The sequence below is a fragment of the Sinohyriopsis cumingii genome, chromosome 14 (assembly GCF_028554795.1).
Source record: "Sinohyriopsis cumingii isolate HCF-2022 chromosome 14, ASM2855479v2, whole genome shotgun sequence".
Taxonomy (NCBI): Eukaryota; Metazoa; Mollusca; class Bivalvia; order Unionida; family Unionidae; genus Sinohyriopsis; species Sinohyriopsis cumingii.
Genome location: NC_142974.1, coordinates 46,834,143 through 46,855,331, shown reverse-complemented (window position 1 = coordinate 46,855,331; position 21,189 = coordinate 46,834,143). Strand labels below are relative to the sequence as shown.

General features: G+C 34.9%; 1 protein-coding gene across 1 annotated transcript in view; it reads right to left on the bottom strand.

The window, feature by feature from the left end:
- Positions 1–21,189, bottom strand: part of LOC149783705 (gamma-1-syntrophin-like) — a 54,411-nt gene that overhangs the window by 27,552 nt on the left and 5,670 nt on the right. Inside the window, exons 3-8 of the mRNA XM_089931946.1 lie at positions 20,309–20,467; positions 10,025–10,148; positions 7,052–7,071; positions 5,945–6,072; positions 2,895–3,024; positions 900–938 (exon numbers count right to left, since the gene is read on the bottom strand). Coding sequence (XP_089788072.1) covers positions 900–938; positions 2,895–3,024; positions 5,945–6,072; positions 7,052–7,071; positions 10,025–10,148; positions 20,309–20,467 — 600 coding nt within the window. The remainder of the gene's footprint in view (positions 1–899; positions 939–2,894; positions 3,025–5,944; positions 6,073–7,051; positions 7,072–10,024; positions 10,149–20,308; positions 20,468–21,189) is intronic.

The following is a 21,189-nucleotide window of genomic DNA, read 5'->3' as shown; positions in this document are numbered from 1 at the left end:
ATGACATTTGCAACAAAAAAAACCTTCTTGTTAATGAAGACATACAGGGACATTGTAAGATGGGAAAGTTAAGCTCAGAAATAAAGACTTTTAAGTAACATGTAAATTAACCCATTAATAATATCATGTAATATAAAGCCACCCTCACTGATCACCAACCAATTTCCCAGATCAAATTTCTCCAACTACTTCTGAGTCATTTGTTTTTGTGGGGCTCAATTTTCATGGTTGTCTAAAACAAGGTATTTTCATGGGTACGTAAATTCAAGATTTTGCCTGTCAAAGTTTGCATATTAATTTTGTGGTTTAATCACATGAAATATCCAAAACAAAGAATACAATGGAATAAAACTATGCCAACACAAACAGTAATCACCTTAATGTTTAAAAGAAATTCACTTGTATAAGCACAAATCAAAGACAGGACAAGTTTAATACTGACCACTCTGGTGGCCTAAGTGGTTAGAGCGTCTGCCTCAGATGTGAGATGTCACAGGTTTAAACCCTGGTGGAGCCATAACAAAGACTTATAAAAATGGTATTAACAGCTGCCATGCTTGGCCCTCCACAATAAGAGGTTAGTATTAGGACTGGTTGGCCTGGTGTCAGGACAATGTGACTGGGTGGGACATGATGCTACACGTTTGTGGCATGATAGCTAGACATCACTTTAAGCTGCCACACTGCAGACACCTTAGCAATATGACTGAAATTTTGTAAAGCTACATAATCACACACACACAAAGAGTTCAATACTTATACCATGTTTTCATCCAAGTGAATAACATCAATGGAAGCCAGCACAGCCAACAACACAAATCTATCCTATGCCTCTATGAGCACAAATAAAATAATTCTACAGGGGTGTAAAACTTTTAAAAGCGATGAAGTGATCTTACTTGTTCCTCAGGTAGAAGCAGTCTGTTCATCATATTTATCTGAAAATCAAATAAAATCACTTTTAACACGTATCACAAAACTGTTTTTCTACAGCTGTATTTATGAACATGTTAGAGAAGGAATCATTTCAAAGATGTAAAGTTTCTGGGAAGATCAATATTTGGTAAAACTATATTCCTTCCTCCAAAACAACAATTTTAAAGTAAAGCTCTTGATGTTAAGAACTATTTAAAATGATGGTCTTACCTTTATAATACACCCTTATCATCCAGTCAAGCTTATTAAATTTAGAGAATTTACCTACATCTAGTATGGATTATTCTCAGCTACATGGGTATTTTAAAAACAAAAACTATTTTGTACTCATATTCTGTGTGCAAATAATTTTATTTTTATTTATATTTTTAAAAAATTAGACTCTGTCCATATTAATACATTTTTTGCAGGTAGAACAGGTCTAAGATTTAGGATGAATACAATTCTTCATGGATAGCTGTTGGAGCTGAAGATATTCCAGATATAGAATAAGTGTTGCCTATAAATCTAATTCATGACTGAACATTCGACAATAATAAAAATGAAAACTGCATCCATTAGAGTTGATCAATTTAGAAAAACGTATTTTATTTCCAAATCATTTCTTTCCCTGCATGTTTTTTTAGAACTAATGTTTTTGAACCTAAAATACAATGTCAAAATCTTATGTCTCTAATAAATATTGAAACAGTAACATTCAAACATATTAATACATCAGCCTATATCGAATTTTTATAAAATGCTGCATTTGGAATTAAAATACACATCATGACTATGAATCCCACACATCCTATCAAATTACAGTATGCATACAACATTTGGCAATCCGTCTCAAGGAGGTAACTATTCATGGCTGTTCACAGTGCCTAAAATGAAGCAACACTGATAGTAACAATCAGGGCTGTTCCAGTAAAACATACATGGGACCCAGGGAAGGCACTTTTAATGTGGGGTACTCACGCACAGATGCAATTTAGAATTTTCTTTTCATTCTAATATAAACTTGATGTAATCAGAGTACCCTGACATATTTTTTAAAAACTGCCTTCCCTGGGTACCATATGTTTAAATGGGACACCCCTCAAACAGTGACAGCACCATCTCTACATTGTGCCAACCTGTAAGTCAGTTATGAGTGAGATGTCTACAGCTGAATGTGATATATTTTGATGTTTTCTTGTTTACTTACACCCTGATAAGTTTGCATGATAAACAATGAAAAAGAAATGTCCATATATAAGTCCAAATGTATTAATCTTTCCCCTCAGATTCATTTGTTTTTTAATTCTGAGTAAAGTTTTGACAAATATTTTTTAATATATTTAATTTATGACAGCCACAAAATCATGTCATGCTACTATCTCAGTTTAGGACTTTTTTGGCAAAGATGCAACTATGTTGTTTTTTTGTTTGATAGGCAGCCATAAAATCTTTAATACTGTGTTGATTTTTTCTTACTTTCATTTTGCCACAATCACTTGTTGGTATATAATGGTACTAAAACTATATTTTTATGTCATACTGAATGGAGGTTCCACATGAATGTCTTAATGTGACACATTGTACTTTATAATACTGAAATTGTTTGGCTATGCATGTTGTCTTTGGGCCATATTGTGTCAACTGTATTTGAAAAAGTGAAAATATATAGTTACAAGGGTTGTATCTGCGAGAGATCATTGCATATGCTTTCTTTTTGTAACTAAAATCTATGTATTGTTTTATATATTAATTCTACTAGTTTCTCATAATATATGTTGCATGATCCAATACTGGATGTGTGATTCACACTAATTTGCAAAAATTGTACCCACAAATCTACATAATGCACAAAAATTGTCAAAATATTGCCAATCAATACCTTTGCTTCAATAAATCCCCATTTAGAAAATCTTCCCTTTTATCACCCCACCCTCAACTGCAGATCATTAATTGGCCCTGCTGTGTTCTAGTAATACCATTTGGTTCAGCAGTGTAGAGATGTTATTGGTGATCAATGTAATCCACTCAGCAAACATGTGACTGTCATCCATCTGTATTACACCTGTGGAAGCACCGTCTATACCAACCACCTCAAAGGCACTGGTCCTGTGAAGAGTAAAGAAGCCATGTTACAGTGCATATCTGTATCTTGTACTGGAAGTTGTCCATAGTGTTTATTACTGGATCCTTAAAATCAGGTTGAGAATGATATGGCTAGGAGGGTTTTAGTCTGAGCTGTATACAGGGTTGAACATATCGCCTTTATGACTCTGCTTTCACCAGGAAGTAAGTAAAGCCATATAGGCCTTGTCACGGAATTGTGTATGATTTTTATCAATATGTATATGTGATCAAAAATGTACTCAGGTTTCGTTGCCGCATACAGCATCACCCGCGGGTGGTATATTGTTTCGGCTCTAGTTATTTCGAAATACTGAGCGAAACTCAACCCATCCTGCATGTGCAAATTGCCTGCAGTGGAAAACGTAAATACCTAGCTGTGCATATTTGTCACAGCTAGTATACATATAGAGCAAATTCTCTATAAACAAATTACATTACGACGAGTCTTGTCAGAAAGATTACCTCTTTACAGGAGCAAATCTCCAGCTGTAGAGGTACTGAAATTTAAGTATTCTTTATTACAATTTGTTTATATGACAGAATTGTTTCATATATTAGATGTTTTATAATTCATTCTAAATTCTACAGAGAGTCAATACCTAGGTTATACAATGCCATGATATTAGAAATACTATAGTCTGATTCGAGTTGGCTATTTGTTGTAACTGAACTGACGAATTGAATTTAATTATACGCTGCATGCATTAAACGATTAATGTAATGGATAACAAATTCATGTACGCGCATGCACAACATATATCAATGCAGAAGTACTTAACCGTGTCATATGAACTACATGGTTTAGTTGTTATAATTTTAGCTGCCGTATGTATGGTTTGGTGATGTGGAGTCACAGAACTCTGTGTGGTTTCTTGTGATGTGTATGCTGTGTCTGGTGATGTTGGTTCGGAAGAGTGTACTGGTGTTCTCGATGCAAGGGACCAAGGCTTCGCAACCATCAGGTCTGTGTTGAATGTGAGGGCTCTCGAGGGATCCTTCAACAGACTGAGAGGGGCGGACCATGCATAGGCGCTTCTCTGACCATTGACTTGAGCGAGTGGAACCGGAGATACATCTTGGACGTCAAATATGTTACGTGTTCCATGTTATTGTTATTTCCACTATTGCTATCTGAGCAAAATTACATGCATTCCCATTTCAAAATCATTATATGAGTGATAGATTCATAATTTCATGCATTACCATTTAAATATCGTTATATAAGCGATATATTCATAAATTTATACATATCCCTATATCCCTTGGTGTTTAATAAGACCTTGTTTATAGTGGGGTGTAGATCATACACTTTTATCTGTTGATTGATGATAGGACTTAATTCACGTTTGTTTGAAATTCCATTCATTAAATTCATGTTTGAGTTTTCTCGTTGAGTTACTTCTTGTTGATAGTTCCATGTTAGGAACTTTATAATTTTCCTTATCTTTTTTGTTTATAATGGTGTCAGATTTGTTAATATTTAATCTGCGTTTATAAATAAACATGTTATTAATGCAGTTGCTTTGGGTGTCTTCACTAATCCAGTCCCAACCCGGCTTCATCTTGTGACAGGCCTGTACACCACCAGTGTTGCACACTGAACACAGGCTTGCAGGTTTCCTGCAATTTGTCTTTTGTCCCCCAAAACTTGACATTTGTTGCCCCCCTCCCCCATTGCAAAAAGTGATGCAACTATAAAGATGGCAAACAATATCTATTTTCAAACAATGAATATAGCAATGAAAACATTCAAAGTTTGTGGTGCTGTGCAGAGTCAAGTGTATGATGGCCACTAGTGTAATGTAAAGCCACCCCTATGACAAGAAAGATTCAATTTAGTTTCAAGCTGAAATAATGATGACTAATTTTATGCAAAGATATAATTTTTCATTTAAATAATGATTTAAAAGTATGGAAAGAAAAGTAGTTCAGGAAGCATAATTATTCATTATAATATGTGCTGGTTGATAATGATTGTAAACTAAAGTGAAATAATGGCATGATCCAATAAAGTCCAAGGTGCATCTCATTTTCGGAAAACTAGATATTCTAGCTTAGTAATAGGTTTGTGGAAGATTACCATTTTTGAAAGACAAAATGCAACAGGCTTATGAGAAAATATCCACATTTGCTATACATGCATTTTACTTGCTTTTCATAGTTACTGTCAAAATATTACAATCATTTCAGCTCAAGTCTTGTACAGCAATAAAGATATAATTATGAATGTTATATCTATCTTATATCTATTTATCTCTCTCTCTGTCTCTCTCTCTCTATATATATATGTATATATAATATACAATTGTATTTGAAGATGATGTATACATGCAGATTAGAATATGAACTACAAAATTAATAAGGTAATATTTATCCTATCCATAAGTTAACTTGACATTCACCAACGACATAAAGAGATAAACTCAATAAACAAAGAGTGTAACAGGCATACAGCACAATAAACAGAAGACAACTGTGTTGTGGGTTTTAACAATCAAAATATAAAAAAATCAGCAAAGAACATGAACATTTTACAATGATAATCAAATTTAAAAAATATTAATCACTTATTAAAGACAAGGGCAATAGCCTCATTTACCCCAGGAATTATGGATTAACTCCAACTCAACTGCCACAATGAAGCCATTACACAAGAATTATCATTAAGACATTATTGGGGTTGTGTGGCTTTTAACAAAAGATAAATAAACAATACAAGCCACTGAACTATGTACATCAGTGACAGCTCCTTTTAAAGAAGCAATGGTTAACCATAATGGGGATTTACAGGACTTAAGCACTACAATGGCAGTTAGTAACATGTACTTTTTGATGGTTTAGTTTACATCCTATAACAGCCACCTGCATCACAGAAAATACATACTCAGAGAAACATAATTACCTAAGTTTGTCTGTTCCTGGAAAATATCTGGTCAAATAAGCAAACAGGAGAGGTATGGAAGAGTAGATTACCCACTGCTTCTCTAGTCTTGGCAAGTTTATACCCAGAGGAGTACTGGCTGAAGGCAGCTGGAAAAAAAGAAAGATTAAACCCAGTTAAAGGCAGGCAATCAATTAATCAACTAATATTCTGCAACCAAAAGCACAGTCCCTACACGTCACTAATTCATCCCAAAACATTCACACCCTGAGCCCTGCTCCCAGGGGAAGAGTGGTGCGAAGGGAAAACTAGAAAAATGGTGAACATTTTGATCACATAATATATACCCCCACAACCCTTGTATCCCATGAGTCTATAATTAAAAACAGCACACAACTCATCTAAAAATTAAGCAAAATGATTGGCTTGGAGGAATATCTGATGAGGATGAGCATTATATGTATTGTCTGACAGTAACCAATATTTTTGAAGTCCTTTAGATACCTTTTTGTGGTCAGATGTCAAGCACAATAGATACCTTTTCAAAGGCAGTATGTCCATCACAACAGATATCTTTTGGGAGGGTAGATGTCAAGCACAATAGATACCTTTCTGGAGGCTGGATGCTAGGCACAACAGATACCTTTTCAGAGATCTCAAGCCAAGCACTACATATCTTTTCAAAGACTGCACATCAGCACAATAGACACTTTTTTGATGTTGGATGTCAAGCACAATAGATATTATTTCTGAGGCCAATAAGAACAACTCTGTGAAAAACAGCATACAAAGGCATGGGATGGCATTCCTATTATATGGAATACAAATGTCCAAGATAATATGCTTTACTTTAAATAGAAATGTTAAAGGATCAAAATAAAGAATGCAAAACTACAGTATATTCTCTTGAAAACCTGGAGTGAATGCAGTTTTATGTATTTTTGTCTCGTATGCAAACACTGCTTATCTCATATGCAAACATATCTCAGTTGCAAAGTCTTATTGGCAGATACTGATGATAAAGTAGCAGCAAATTTAATACCATACTAAAGACAGAAGATTCAAATAAGATAAATGTCTTGACTTAGGTGAAAGAAGTGACAAGTCACTATCTCTTAATTATCTTACCTGGTCACTATTATCTGGACCTGTAAACACAAAATATGTACAATATATATTAGCAAGTGCAGGAATAAATTCAAACAAAATTGCAATAATGAGTATTTTTTATAGGTAAACTGGTGCAACAAGATCCCTCATATGATATGGAAGAGAAAAAACAAACTAAGGCAACTTTATCCATGAGGTGAACAGATAGTAGAACAACTTTATTCATAGATACTGTTGCCAATATACAAAAGTTGGTCACACTTTCCACAATAATTTGTGTTGTATTAACTGTAAAGCTAATTTAAAATAAAAAAATAGATCATAAGTTATACAAAAAGCAAATATGGTAGATTTAACAGCAAAAAATACAAATGGCTAAAAGAACTGAAATTTCTCAAAATGTTGTAAAAGTTTTCAGGAGAATGTCTGTACTCTTTTACTCTATTATAAGATTGCAGGAAAGATATCTTTCTTAGCAGGCTGACCTGTCATGTGATTTGTGATTATCTTGACAGGCTGACATGTCACAAGATTTGTGATTATCTTGACAGGCTGACATTTCACATGATTTGTGATTATCTTGACAGGCTGACATTTCACACGATTTGTGATTATCTTGACAGGCTGACATTTCACACGATTTGTGATTATCTTGACAGGCTGACACGTCACATGATTTTTGATTATCTTCACAGGCTGACATTTCACATGATTTGTGATTATCTTGACAGGCTGACATTTCACACAATTTGTGATTATCTTGACATGCTGACATGTCACTGATTTGTGATTATCTTGACAGGCTGACATGTCACATGATTTGTGATTAACTTGACAGGCTGACATCACATGATTTTTGATTATCTCGACAGGCTGACATTTCACATGATTTGTGATTATTTTGACAGGCTGACAGGTCACATGATTTGTGATTATCTTGACAGGCTGATATTTCACATGATTTGTGATTATTTTTCTTCATAGGCTGACATGTCACAAAATTTGTGATATTTTATTTTATAAACTTTTAAATAATGTAATGATCTATTGTTTTTGTGCAGGGCATGTGTTTTGTAAAATGCAGGAGAGCTGCAAACAGCTTGCCTGGTAGTGTTGAGGAGAGTTTTTTTTAATTCTCCTCAAATATTTATGACACCATTTACATTTACAGCACATGACATCATATGCCAAAATGGCAGAACATGTAAACTAATCAGTATTTGTGAAAGGCAACTGCCATGACATCTGGTACAAATATTTAGATGTTCGTTCAGAAAACATCTGGAAATCTATGTTTTGAACTATAAAAGGAGAGGTGGAGGGAGTGGTGGACCACTCTCCTGGAAGCAGTTTAAGGTGCGCAACAGTAATCCCGATCTTCAAAACACAAACCCTGGTTTGTGGCATCTTGTACCCGAGACATATTTTCACTATTCTGAAATAACCATCAAAGTTTTAAACTACATCATGTAATAAAACAAGTACCATTGCTTCATTGAATATATTTTATAAAACAATAAATCTTTTATACTGAATTTGCCATACTCTGCATGCATGATACATGCACAACACTACCTATATCTCAAGTAAATCAAAAAAGACTGTATGACCATGTTTTAATGCTTATGTCATTTGGTTTGTATGGTTTTTGTGGGTTTAACATCATATCTCAGCATATGACAGGCTATGCACAAGGGCCAGAATATTTCATGAAGAAAGAACTTGGGAAAACCCCAGACCAATGACTCAAGGGAAGCTACTGGCAAGTTTTCTCACTTACCCATGTTGGCTGAGCCTAGACTTAAACCACTGTGGGCAATGGTGAGAAATAAGTGATCTGTAAAGGTGACCACCTGATCAACCAAGGCCCCTTTTGCTTATATGTCATTATAGGGTGAATACATATTAATGGTAAATTAAAAGGATACAAATCTTAAATAATCCATGACTAAATAGTTGAAATCTCCTATGTACTCAGCAAACAAAATGCCAGATAACATGAATATAATCGAAAGCATAATTAGTATAAACTGGACAAAATATTTTAATGCCTGGCTATAATGCAATATCAAAAGCTGTTTTCAGTTACTCAAACCTCAACTGTGAGCACCAAGATTTCAGGTTTGGTTCAACCGAAAAGCTTTTATCCAAATTTTTCACTTTTCCAAGGAGTTAGATAAATGAAGTTCAAATAAATCTGTGTAATTATTGATGTGATTCGGCAAATTGTGTAATGAATAATGAGATTCGGCAAATTGTGTAATGAATAATGAGACTCGGCAAATTGTGTAATGAATAATAAGACTCGGCAAATTGTGTAATGAATAATAAGACAAAGCAAACTGAGTAATGGTTGATGAGACAAGACAAATTGTGTAATGACTGATGAGACAAGGCCAATTATGTAATGACTGAAAAAAGTAGGCCAACTGTGTAATGATTGATGAGACAGGGCAAACTGTGTAGTGATTGATGAGACAAGGCCAATTATGTAATGACTGAAAAAACTAGGCCAACTGTGTAATGATTGATGAGACAAGGCCAATTATGTAATGACTGAAAAAACTAGGCCAACTGTGTTGATGAGACAAGGCAAATTATGTAATGATTGATGAAATTAGGCAAACTGTGCAATGACTGATGGGACATAAGGCTGTAACCAACTCCCACCATTTAAGTTGAGCAGTGCCTTGCGCCTCCCCTAGGAAAGTCCCATATCTTCCAGCATGGTCATCACTGTACTTTGCCAGGTTATCTTTGGCCATCCACATTTACACTTGCCAGCTGGTGTCTTTTTAAGGGCTACCTAGGGGTATCCATTATTGGGGCATTATCATTATGTGCCTGAACCAATTGATCCTACGCAAGACAAATTGCGTAATAATCGATGAGACAAGGCATACTTTGTAACAATTGATACGACTTGGCAAAATGTGTAATGAATGAGGAGACTATGCAAACTGTATAATGATTGATGAGAATGAATTGTACCTTTATTTAGGAAGATAGATGCTGGTTTGAAATGCCGGACCGTCAGGGTCACCTCGTCACCTGCATTCTTTAATATATCTACAACTTCATCATGGCTGCACAGCTCCACACTTTGATTATTAACCTGAAATTTTTTCATATTTTAAAAGTCAAGTATGCAAGGCTGTAGATAAAACATGTTTTAGATGAAGTGTTACTCATTGAGAGCAAGGTCTTCCTTGTAATCACGAACGGCTGTGGATTTTTAAAACAGGACGCTAATTAATTGATGAGGGTAATGGAAAAAGTTACTGAACTTAATGATTTTGATCCTAAACCTGCATTGTATAAGTCTCATAAAGTTTGCTGAAGAAAGAGTGAATGTTATATTGTGTGGTGTTTAAAGAGGAAATGTAAAAAAATGTGAATGATATGAGGTTATTTGTTTCTTCTTCCAGTGTCCTAGCAAATTTATTGACATTTAATGGAATTAGGCTAATTTAATGAAATAATACAGAAAAGACAAATCTTTTCCGTAAAAACAATGAGAATTGTCATCACTGTAAGATCACAATCATTACTTTTTCAATTGCCTCAGGCAGGCATTTTTATATTAGAATACCAAATATGAGCATTATAAATCTGATGACTTATTATATTGGTGACACAACAAAATAAACACAACGTTCTGAATTACTGCATGGAAGGTATGATTATTTGGATTCCTAATTTCAGGGCTGGGACTACCATTCTTTTTCAAGTAAGAGTTTTGAACTGCAACTTTTTTACAAACCTAATGGAGACCCCTGTGAATAGTATAGTTTATGCCTGCCGCATATTTACTTATCATCTTTGTAAGCACCTGCAGGTCATGGCTGACTCAAAAGATATTTTTCCTGAGGGTTTCAATGACCCCAACCAATGTGCATTATTAGACTAAACTTCCTATGCAAGAACAATTATTTTCTTATTAGACTTACCGTAACTTAAACCTTTTGACCCCAAAATACTCACGTTCACATGCTAGTACAACTGCTCTCCTTTCAGGAAAAGTGACCATTAACTTGGAACTTTAAACCTCAACATTAATAGGATACTCATTTAACCAAAGTGTAATAATCCACAAACTTTGGTTAAAGTGCACGGTCAAGAACTAAAGTTTTGTACAGAAACCATTTATCACTATTCAGTCCAGCAATGTTGAACTTTCGACTAAGGGCTGTTCCAGTAAAACATATACCCCCCAGGGGGAAGGCACTTTCCAATTCAACCCACCCACAACAGAAGCAATTAAAAAAAATTATCATCCACTGTCAGATGTGTTTTAATCGAAAAACACTGTCCGCAACAGAAGCATATTTTTTAAACATAATTTCTGGATATGGGTTAGTTGGGGGTAGAAGCGATTTTAATATTGGGTTGCGGACAAAAGCAATTTAAATGACAGCTGGCTGGAGGTAATCTACTAAATTCTTATAGATCATATTATCTAATGCATATCTGTATTTGTATTCATTCATTATAATCAATTTTGTCTTTTTGTTTGTTTGTCTGTCAGCCATGTATGTCTCTGATAATGTAAAATAAAATATTTTCATGGTGGCTTTTCATTTGTAGATGTCATTGATCAGTCCCTTAATATCTACTAATTTAATATCCATGAATACAGATTTTATAAAAGGGATTTCTATTCTAATAAAGAAATGATGAATTTGTATCCTTATTAAACTGTGTGTTTACTAAAGTGATCACTATGTTTTGCTATTTTTCATTGTTCTCAGGCATGCTACTTTTGATTAGAATAATAGCTGAATCTTGTATTGCTTTAAATGTGTGGTCAGATGCTATGATTCCTTGTTATTATTTTTTTAAATAAATATTTTGGTAAACTTATAATACATGATTTGTCAGAAAGAAAAAAAAACATTAATGCCTGTGGAAGTGATGTTACATTATTTCTGCCTACTTTTATACTATATCGTTTCTTGTAAGAACATATATTTCAGTTACCGATGTCTTATTTTGATGCTTGTTGCAAGACTAATATAAAGTTTTAAAAAAAACAAAAGAAATATAGCAAGTCAAACATTTTTATATCATTAGATTTTTAAAAATGGATGAAAGTCAAGGAATCATTTTTCCCAGAGTACTCGTAAAATCAGTGTAATTGCAGTTAACTGTATTGTCAAGAGCATCATCACTGATGGCCAAGCAGTAATATTCTGCACTTTCAATCCAGTTGTCACAGGTTCTATCTCCCACTTCAAGTCTTTCATATGAGACTTATACCTATGGCCTGAGGAGTTTTCATGGCAGAGTGGTTTGAGATGCAAGTATGTGATACAGATCTGAGGGGCTTCCATGGCCGAGTGGTACAAGATGCTTGTCATGTGATTACTTGCCTCCAATGTGTAAATGAGAATGTTGTCAGTTACTTGTGGAAGGTCAGTGGTTCTACATAAGTGGTGTTTGGTGTTTCAGAAGGACTTGGATTTTCTCCAACATTAAAACTGACTGCCATATACAGATTCTCTTCATCTGAAAATGGTGTAAAAGCCATAATGATCTACTGAATCCCAAGACTTCATGTCTATATTACTTCAGCTGCTGGAGATAAACATAAAATCAACAGAGGCTCCATATGCCCAAGTGTACAAAGGTGCTTGCTTTTACATCACTTGCACATCTCACAGAGCGAGTTTTTGTCACAGATCAACCAATTTGGGTTGGTGGTCTTTCAGGGTTCTTCCTCCATCCTAATATATTAACCCGCCCCCCTCAAAAAACAAACCAAACCAAACTAAATCAACCAACTAATCAACTGTGGCAACAACAGCAAAGGTGATAGTCCATCATTTTTGCCACAGCTGTATAAATTTTGACTCTAGTAATTTTTGTAGACCATTGATTATTGTCAATTATGCCTTTCTGACAGTTATCAAAAAGTCATCATCAATTTGTACAAATGGATTTTTTATGGTGAGCATATGAGAGGGAGAAGTCTTAAGCAATCCTGCATCACATGTTGCCGAAACATTTACATTTTAGCTCACTTAAAGTTTCTCTGACAATGTCCATTGTTCCAACTAGAAATGTTATAACTTATTTAAGCTAAATTCACCGATATCTGGAGATATGCATCTGTAATAAATATTTGTAACAAAGTATGAGAATGCATCAATGTTTTTCAGTGATGAATTTTAACTGAGCAACAACCGGAATCAACAAACCAAGAAATAAAATTATTCACATCTCCCAGGCAGAAGTACAGTGTATACTGGTAATCATAAAGTGCCCAATTTGTCCAAGAAAAATTCCAATCATACTGATTCATTGGACATAACTACCAGAATGGACAGGAACAGACCAGAACAGATATAACCAGAAGGTTAAAATCGATTTGATACAGCTTTTAAGCAGCTAAATTCACATTGGTTTAGTTAACTGTACACCCTTTGTCTTCTCTTTGATGTAATTTCTTACTGAAGCTGAGAAAATAATACACAACACTGAAAAAAAAAAAAAGAGTCGCACTTCTACTCATTATTGTTTTTATTATACTTCTTCATTCCAGCCTGATCTTGTCCCTCCACATACTGTTTGTCTTGTCTATGATATGCATCTAAATTTGTCACTTACTTTTCCTATTTCTATACTATTTATCTGCGAATATGCACATCAATTATGAAATGCAATGGGAAGACTAAATCCAAGATTGAAAACCTCTACATTTCTGGATTTATTCTGCTTGGATTCCATGTTTCTGCACAAAACTCAAGAATTAAGGACTCATTGTACTAATTCAGTTACCCCTGTAAACCTGTGCAAACACCGTGATATTAAAATTCAATAACTTAAAATTTTACGTGCTCATATCAAATTTTTATTAGTATAGACACATCTATGACAACCACTTTTGTGAAAAGAAAACCATAACAGCTGCACCATTTTCTGGATCTATACAATTTTGAAATGTTTGCTTTCAATACTGCACCAAATAGTCAGCTACTGATTTCAGTAATGAGTCTTCCAAACTCAGGTCTGTAAAGGGACGGAAAGTATGTTAATAAAACAATGTTCCTCACTTTTTTCAGTTACTAGTAGGAAAAGCTCTCAAAAGATTCTTTTTACTAAAATCTAACTTTCCTTATCAACCAATCAGGGACAATCAAACCCATATATACTCAATTTTATCTTCACTGATTTATAGTATGGTTCTCGTTCTTTCATATCTGTAGTAATGAGAGTCCTTCAACAACTCTCAGTGGTTGTAAGCCTTTCTCGACCATGCTGACTGGACACACTGTATGATAATGTTCAAGTAACAGAAATACCATGGGATAACCAGAGACCAATAAAATATTTAAAAAATAGTCAAGCTATCTCCCCTGCAGGGATGCTGCCAGGATTTCAGGATTTACTCAGTTTTGTGTGTGTGTGATCGCCAGTGAGGAAGTGGTGGCAGGAGGAATAGCCATTGTTAAATATCTCCTTAAACACCTACATATATGTCACTCTTTCTTACTGTTCCACTCTGTCAAGGCTCTACTGAAATCAAAATACTCAAAGACATGTCATTAGTTGTATGAGGATTATTACTGTGATGTCATTGGGTATGGTCATTTGGTTGTTGTGTGGTTTTGCCTGGGGTGCAAAAAAACCATAGGCTTACTCCATATTTGACAGCTGATTACGATGTTATGAAAAGAATTTCTAACAATTCAGCTGGACTTGATTCATAATCAATGAACAGGTTCTAAAATTGATGTGTTTATTTTAGAGCCATGTTCCTCACATTCAAGATTTGAATATACCAAAGGTGAAATTAGTACAGCTGCATCCTAAAATTACTATCATGGCTACTTCAATCGTTATTTAATGAGACTTTAATGCCAGAGCTCAAAACTTCAGTGATTTTTGGGTTAAAAAAATTAATTTCTTCTCAAACAACTCAATTTGGTGCAGATTACATTGTTTTTTTAATGATACTGTGAGAATTCTTGATGTGTAAAAAATTGCACAAGAAATGAACAACATCAGATCAGAAAATTAATACCACTGGGAAAAATACTGATAGGAATATACAGAAATACATAGCTGCCAACCTTCCAGGCTCACAATTAGTGAAAATAGGGATAAAAAGTCGTGAATTTGGACAAGAATTCGTGAAAAATACCATGACAACAACTCCATCCACTCCGACCGTCAATACTACACTATATCAAGTTCGCAATATAAAACTAAAACACTACATATATGCAGAAATATTTATTTATCAAGACATGATACTGTGGCAGACTTGAACTTCCTCAACTGCTTGATCGTAAATTTGTTTTCTAAACAGTTCAGACTTCTTGCCGGCTGGTTGATCTTGGTGACTAAAATTACTGACAAATTTTCTGCAGCTAATGAGACCCTAAAGTCTTATTTTTCCTCACAAGAGAAAATACACTTTCGCTTGCACTGTTGCTGTGAGGAATGCACAGGAGCTGCAGCACTTTTGGTCCTTCCACACGAAAATTTGGAATCGATTTTCGAGTCCGGCAACATTTATCAGAACAAATGTTTAGCATGGTCTCCAGCTGATAAAGGTAGATTGTGTTCGACAAGAAAACTCACAAATAATATTTCAGTGTTGGTAGCCTGCATTTCTTCCGCCAATTGTTTAAAATATTCCGGAGCTGAAATCTGCGAATTCTTAATTTTCCCAACTTCTACGTGTTTTTTGCAACCGACGTGCTTCCTCACATCGTCTCTGCGATGGCGCACTGAGTGCAAAAAGCATGATGAATATCAATGTTTAATGGCAGAATGCACGGCCAATTTTTGATATGTTCCAAATTAAACTTCACTTTTTGAGTAATAAAGTTCTTTTTTCTTAGTGGTGAAGACGTTTTCAAAATCGTACATGCGATGCTGATCCGTAACTCAAATCATTGTTGGTGACGCATGCGCGGAGCAAAATTACGGTTAGGCCCCAGTTTCTCTCAAATGCATTTGTAAAACTACTCTTATACATACAGATTAAAATAGGCTAAAATGCTTGCTACCGGGCCAACTGTACTAATCGGCTGTAGATCTACTAATATCGCGAGAAGCAGTACCAGACCGTTTCGGCAACTGCGAATATCACGACTAGCGCTTAATGGGAAATCGGTTATTTTATTAAAGATTTAAAATAATTGAGGATTGGAGAATTCGTGAATTTTTGGCTTGCGGCGTGAATCCGTGAATCGCTGAAAAAGTCGTGAAATTCACACCAAATTCGTGAGGGTTGGCAGCTATGGAAATAATGATATTATTATTTAAATGGGATATGTGGTGACAATACGAGTGCTGGTTCTACAACTTTGCAAAATACATCTTGTACAACTATTCTGTTGTTTCTAACAACACTGTAATATGGCAATAGTTTCTGCACACATGAAGCTGACCGACTTTTTACTTTAGTCCCTTGCTTAATAGTTTTAGATTTTACAACAAAACTAAGCACATTTTACCTTTTGACAATAATACTTGATTACAAATATTTAGATTGCAAGACAACAGAAGTTACAGCTTTAGTAAAAGTACTTGTACCAGTAAAACTAAAGGAGATGGTAAAAAAGAATCAGGATGAACAGATTAGTAGTGTAGTAAAGAATCCATATCTAACAATAACATCAAGTATTTGTTCCATCAACTTCATCATTAGTTAATGACACTGCTTCAAAATGTTGTGTACTAGATAACAGTAATCCAATATGTAATACAAATACCAAATGATGGCTTGGAACCAAGTGCCAAAAGGTCTGCAGAAAAGATCACCATAATCAAAATATACACAGGAAGAACCAAACACAAACAGGACAAATTTTATCCATCTTGCTTTAAGATTACACAAATCAGTCAGTCTCTTGTTTAATGTCATTTAATTTTTGCACACAGAGAGCATATACTTCATTTGGTAATACATCTGCATGATTTGAATGTTTGTCTTGTTATTCTTTTGTTGCCATAGTGGTTCTGCCAACTAGAGATCTACACATGTGATTATGTTGTATGGGGATTCTCTGATGTTCCCTATGAGCATCAATCTGTTAATTGTTTCTGAATTTAATATGATCCTCCTCTGTGTATGAATATTATTCTGTGCTGAGAAGTCCTTTCATTGCCTGCTGTCTGAAATGCATGTGTATAACAAGCTTGAACAAGTTACTGTTTTTTATGGTTGTGCAGTTTTCAGTATCTCACAGGTATGGCCCCATTGGTATTCTCTCTTGGATATCTCTGTTCCAAAAAGAAAAGTTTTCCAGAGGTCTCACTAGGATTTTAAATAGGACTCCAGGACTCCCATTTTGGTAAAAATAACAATCCCACCAGAAAAAGTTGCAGTCCCCTCCCAGAAAACTGCAAATTATAAGAACTACTGGTTGCCACTGCCTTTGATCTTGCCACCCAGCTACTGCAGCATGTTCTTTTTATGTACTCTTATAATGGTGACATATACATGGGGGGGGGGAGGAGGGCTTTCAGCCACTAAACTTTGTCATTGCAAATATCAGCACAGCTAACTGATCAACACATTTTCCCAATAAGCAGGTGGCTAAAGCAGGACTGGCAAGTCTGAATTTTGCCGTCCATCTTTTACATGAATACACGTGATTAAGTATTTCCAAGACCTCTGAGTTTTCACTAACATGAACCCTGCCAAAGATTCACTTCCTTGAATCAGTGCTTTACTGCCCCTTATGCCAGATTTTTTCTCTTCCATAATGCTGTATTAGGGTGTTAAATCCCACATTCCCATATTCTGCTTGTTCAGACAAAATTATCTTGAATAAATATAACCTGCATATTGTCCATCCAACACATACATTGGACATGCACTCAATGTCAATTCTGGGCTCAAAATCACACACTGGTATTTCCAGTGACATTCTGCCAATTTCCAACAAACCGTTATACATGAAATTCATTGTCATCATAGCTATCACCAGCCAGCATTTGCCGACTGAAAATTTTGTCTGAAGACAAACCCTGTCGTAATTAAGCCATTTTGGTTTCCGGTGTGACCCTTATTCGAAACATGCATTTGTAAAACTTCCATTATGACAATAGGGTTAAAACTACCATAAAATGCTTGTTCCAGGGCCCAATGAAACAATCAAATTTAGTTTAACAGCCATTCATGTCAAACCGAAGTATCCAGCTATAAGGATGTCGCATCAAGTGTGAGACCGCTACTGGCAGCGCGAATTAGGTCATGAAATGTACTTTTAAAGTTAACAATTGCATACAGCACAAAGCACATATTTTACATCTGCGGCATTGATGTAATTTGTGAAACGCATATTACTGCTTTAAAAGTACGCAAATTTGTACAAATTACGTGCATTCACATGTACTGGCATCATTTTCTGACCCAATGTTTTATTCACGTTAGACCACTAGGAGGGGGTTAGATGTGATTTTAAATATATATTCTTTTTGTTTTTGTTGACAACCCCCACCAGCGATTTCTCAATTTGTTAACACAACCCACAACATAAGTGATTTTCCTAACCATCCTTCCACTGTCAGAATCAAAATAGTTTGAAACACAACCTCCTACATAAGTTTTTTTGAAGTGCCATCCTGGTGGTGGGGGGGGGAATATGTGTTTTACTGGAACAGCCCTAACTGACACCAAAATAAATAGGTGCCTTTCCTGTCACAAAGCCTGGTCATGACTCAGGGCACAGAATAAACTATTTTCATTTTTGGAGTCCCTCCAACGTTGACCTTTTATTGTTTAACGTCAAAGTAAAATCATGTCTTCACTTTCTCAAATGCAAGTCATTTACAATGTATAATCAAGATATGTGTTATAGATCCTAGTGTTGTGGATATCATTCTTCCTTCTTTCTGTCCCTGTGATCTATGTTTTTTTTAACTCTAAAATAAATAGTGTCTTTCTTGCCTCAGTGCAAGACATTCATAAAATTTGTTCAAGGTAAAGTATACAAATCAGGTTACTGTGTGGAAACAGCTGACCTTCTTTCAGTCCTTGTGGCTTTGACCTTGGACTTTTGTGTAAATCTGAAACCATCTACAAGGTTTGGTTATTGTAGGTGCTAGCAACCTCTAAATATGAGAGAAACTATTTTCTTCTTGAGTAACTGTTACCGTGTACTTCTTATCTCAAATGCAAACCATTTGCAACATTCACTCAATGTTTCTGGTGCATGAGTCGAGTTATTTTGCAGAGTGTTTTCCATCTTTCTGTCCATGTGTCCTTGACCTTGAACTTTGAAGTCCAAAGTTGACGGGGTTTCTTTCTTGCCCCAAATACAAGCTGGTGGAAAATTTGATGTATTATGAAGAAAAGAAACATGGTACAGATAGCTGGATGTACATTGCATCATCATATGTTCCACCTTATGACCAGGTGGTTGGTGTTTAAAACTTAACCAAGTAAAACAGCACAATACAATCACTTAGATGATACAATGTCTATGCCAGAAATGATGTTTTCATGAAAATTCAGAAAAAAAGTCACTCTAGAGAAACAAGACATTAAATTTTGTGTTAACAGCAAGTGTGACTCTTGAAACTTTCACCTTTCTCGCTCAAACCATTATTTTTGAACCAACTACTGGGGTTCTTTTATTTAATCTGGATAACCTTGTGTACACAGTCTGAAAAAATGTACAAATGGACATGAGACATGGCTACATTCTAATGAATGAACCATAATTCTAAATTCACTTTTTTCCTAGGTTTGCTTTAAAACCTTTTTCATATTATTTCATACTTGTGTTTTCTTGCAAGAACACAGAAAGTAGGATAACAAGAGTTCTGTACAACACCACTGAGTCTTCACAGGGTTTAATCTTGAGGGGCAAGAAAAACAGAAGCCACAGTGCTTCATTGGTTAGTGCACTGGATTCATGACCAAAGGGGTTCAGGTCTGAGACAATCTGCCTACTATGTGAAATAGTACACATTTTCATAAACAATTAACTATTTTCTTTTTAAAGATACACATTGTTAAAAATGATTTCATACACTATGATGTGCATTGTATGTACTTTAATAGTATAGAAATAGATGATGTAGAAAAACACCAATTGTTGATAAAATTCAATACTATGCCAATAAAAAACTGGATTTCTAAATAATTTCTTTTTTTCAAGTGACCTTTACTGCATTTTGCCTTAAATTTTGACTCCAGCATATACCCTACTTCTTCCAGTTTCCTCTTTTAATTCACAAAATTTACAATAAGAACATTAAAAGTCATACTAAATTGAAGGAAACCAACATTAATGGGATTTTTCTCACCTTTAAGATAGCATCTCCAACAAAGAGTTGTTCCGTCTTAGCAGCAGCTTGGTCTGGAATGATTCTAGAAATAAGGACAGGAAGTCGGTGCTCAGCCCCGCCTTTCACACTCAAGCCCAGCCCTCCTACTTCCTCCTTGTGAATAACAATGGTCCTCAACTGAAATAAACAAGGCCCTCATTCATATGTCCTAATCCTAATCACCTTTTCTTAATGTATGGCTTCTCAGGTCAAAATATGAAAATCTGGTTGACAAAAACTGTCAAGCCTGTCTTAATAGTCACCTTAACATTAGGGTCACCTGGTCACAATGGCCATTCTACTAACCCCTCCAATTTTTAAAAAAGTCATGTATTATGGTCACCTGGTTTCTTTGGTCAGCAGCCTGGTGTATCTTAAAAAAAACAACCTAAAATCAGGAAATACTTCCATTGTAGGAAATGCATATTACATGTGTGAGTAGTAATTATTCTATCCGGATTAGTACTTTTGTAAACAAATGTGTTTGCTTCATTATATCATTGGATTTTAAATGGATTACATACATGTATGTAAATTTCTCATTTTTTCCTGTTATTAGGTGTTCTGGAAATGCTAAAAGCATCTTGCATTTGTGACATCACTCAGTCACTAATCATCATATGTAACTTATATTTTGAACTGAAAGATATTTTGTTGATTAAAAAATGACTTCACATTACTCTGTGCACTTGTCATAGACAGATGTTCCTAAATTTAATTGCAAAATTAGTGTATAAGTAATAATTATATAACTGTGAGTTTATAATTAAAACAGAATGAAACTTGTAGCATCATGTAATAACTTAAAACTTAATGCAGCTGTAGATAGAAAATATTAAAATGAGGTGTTTATATAACTG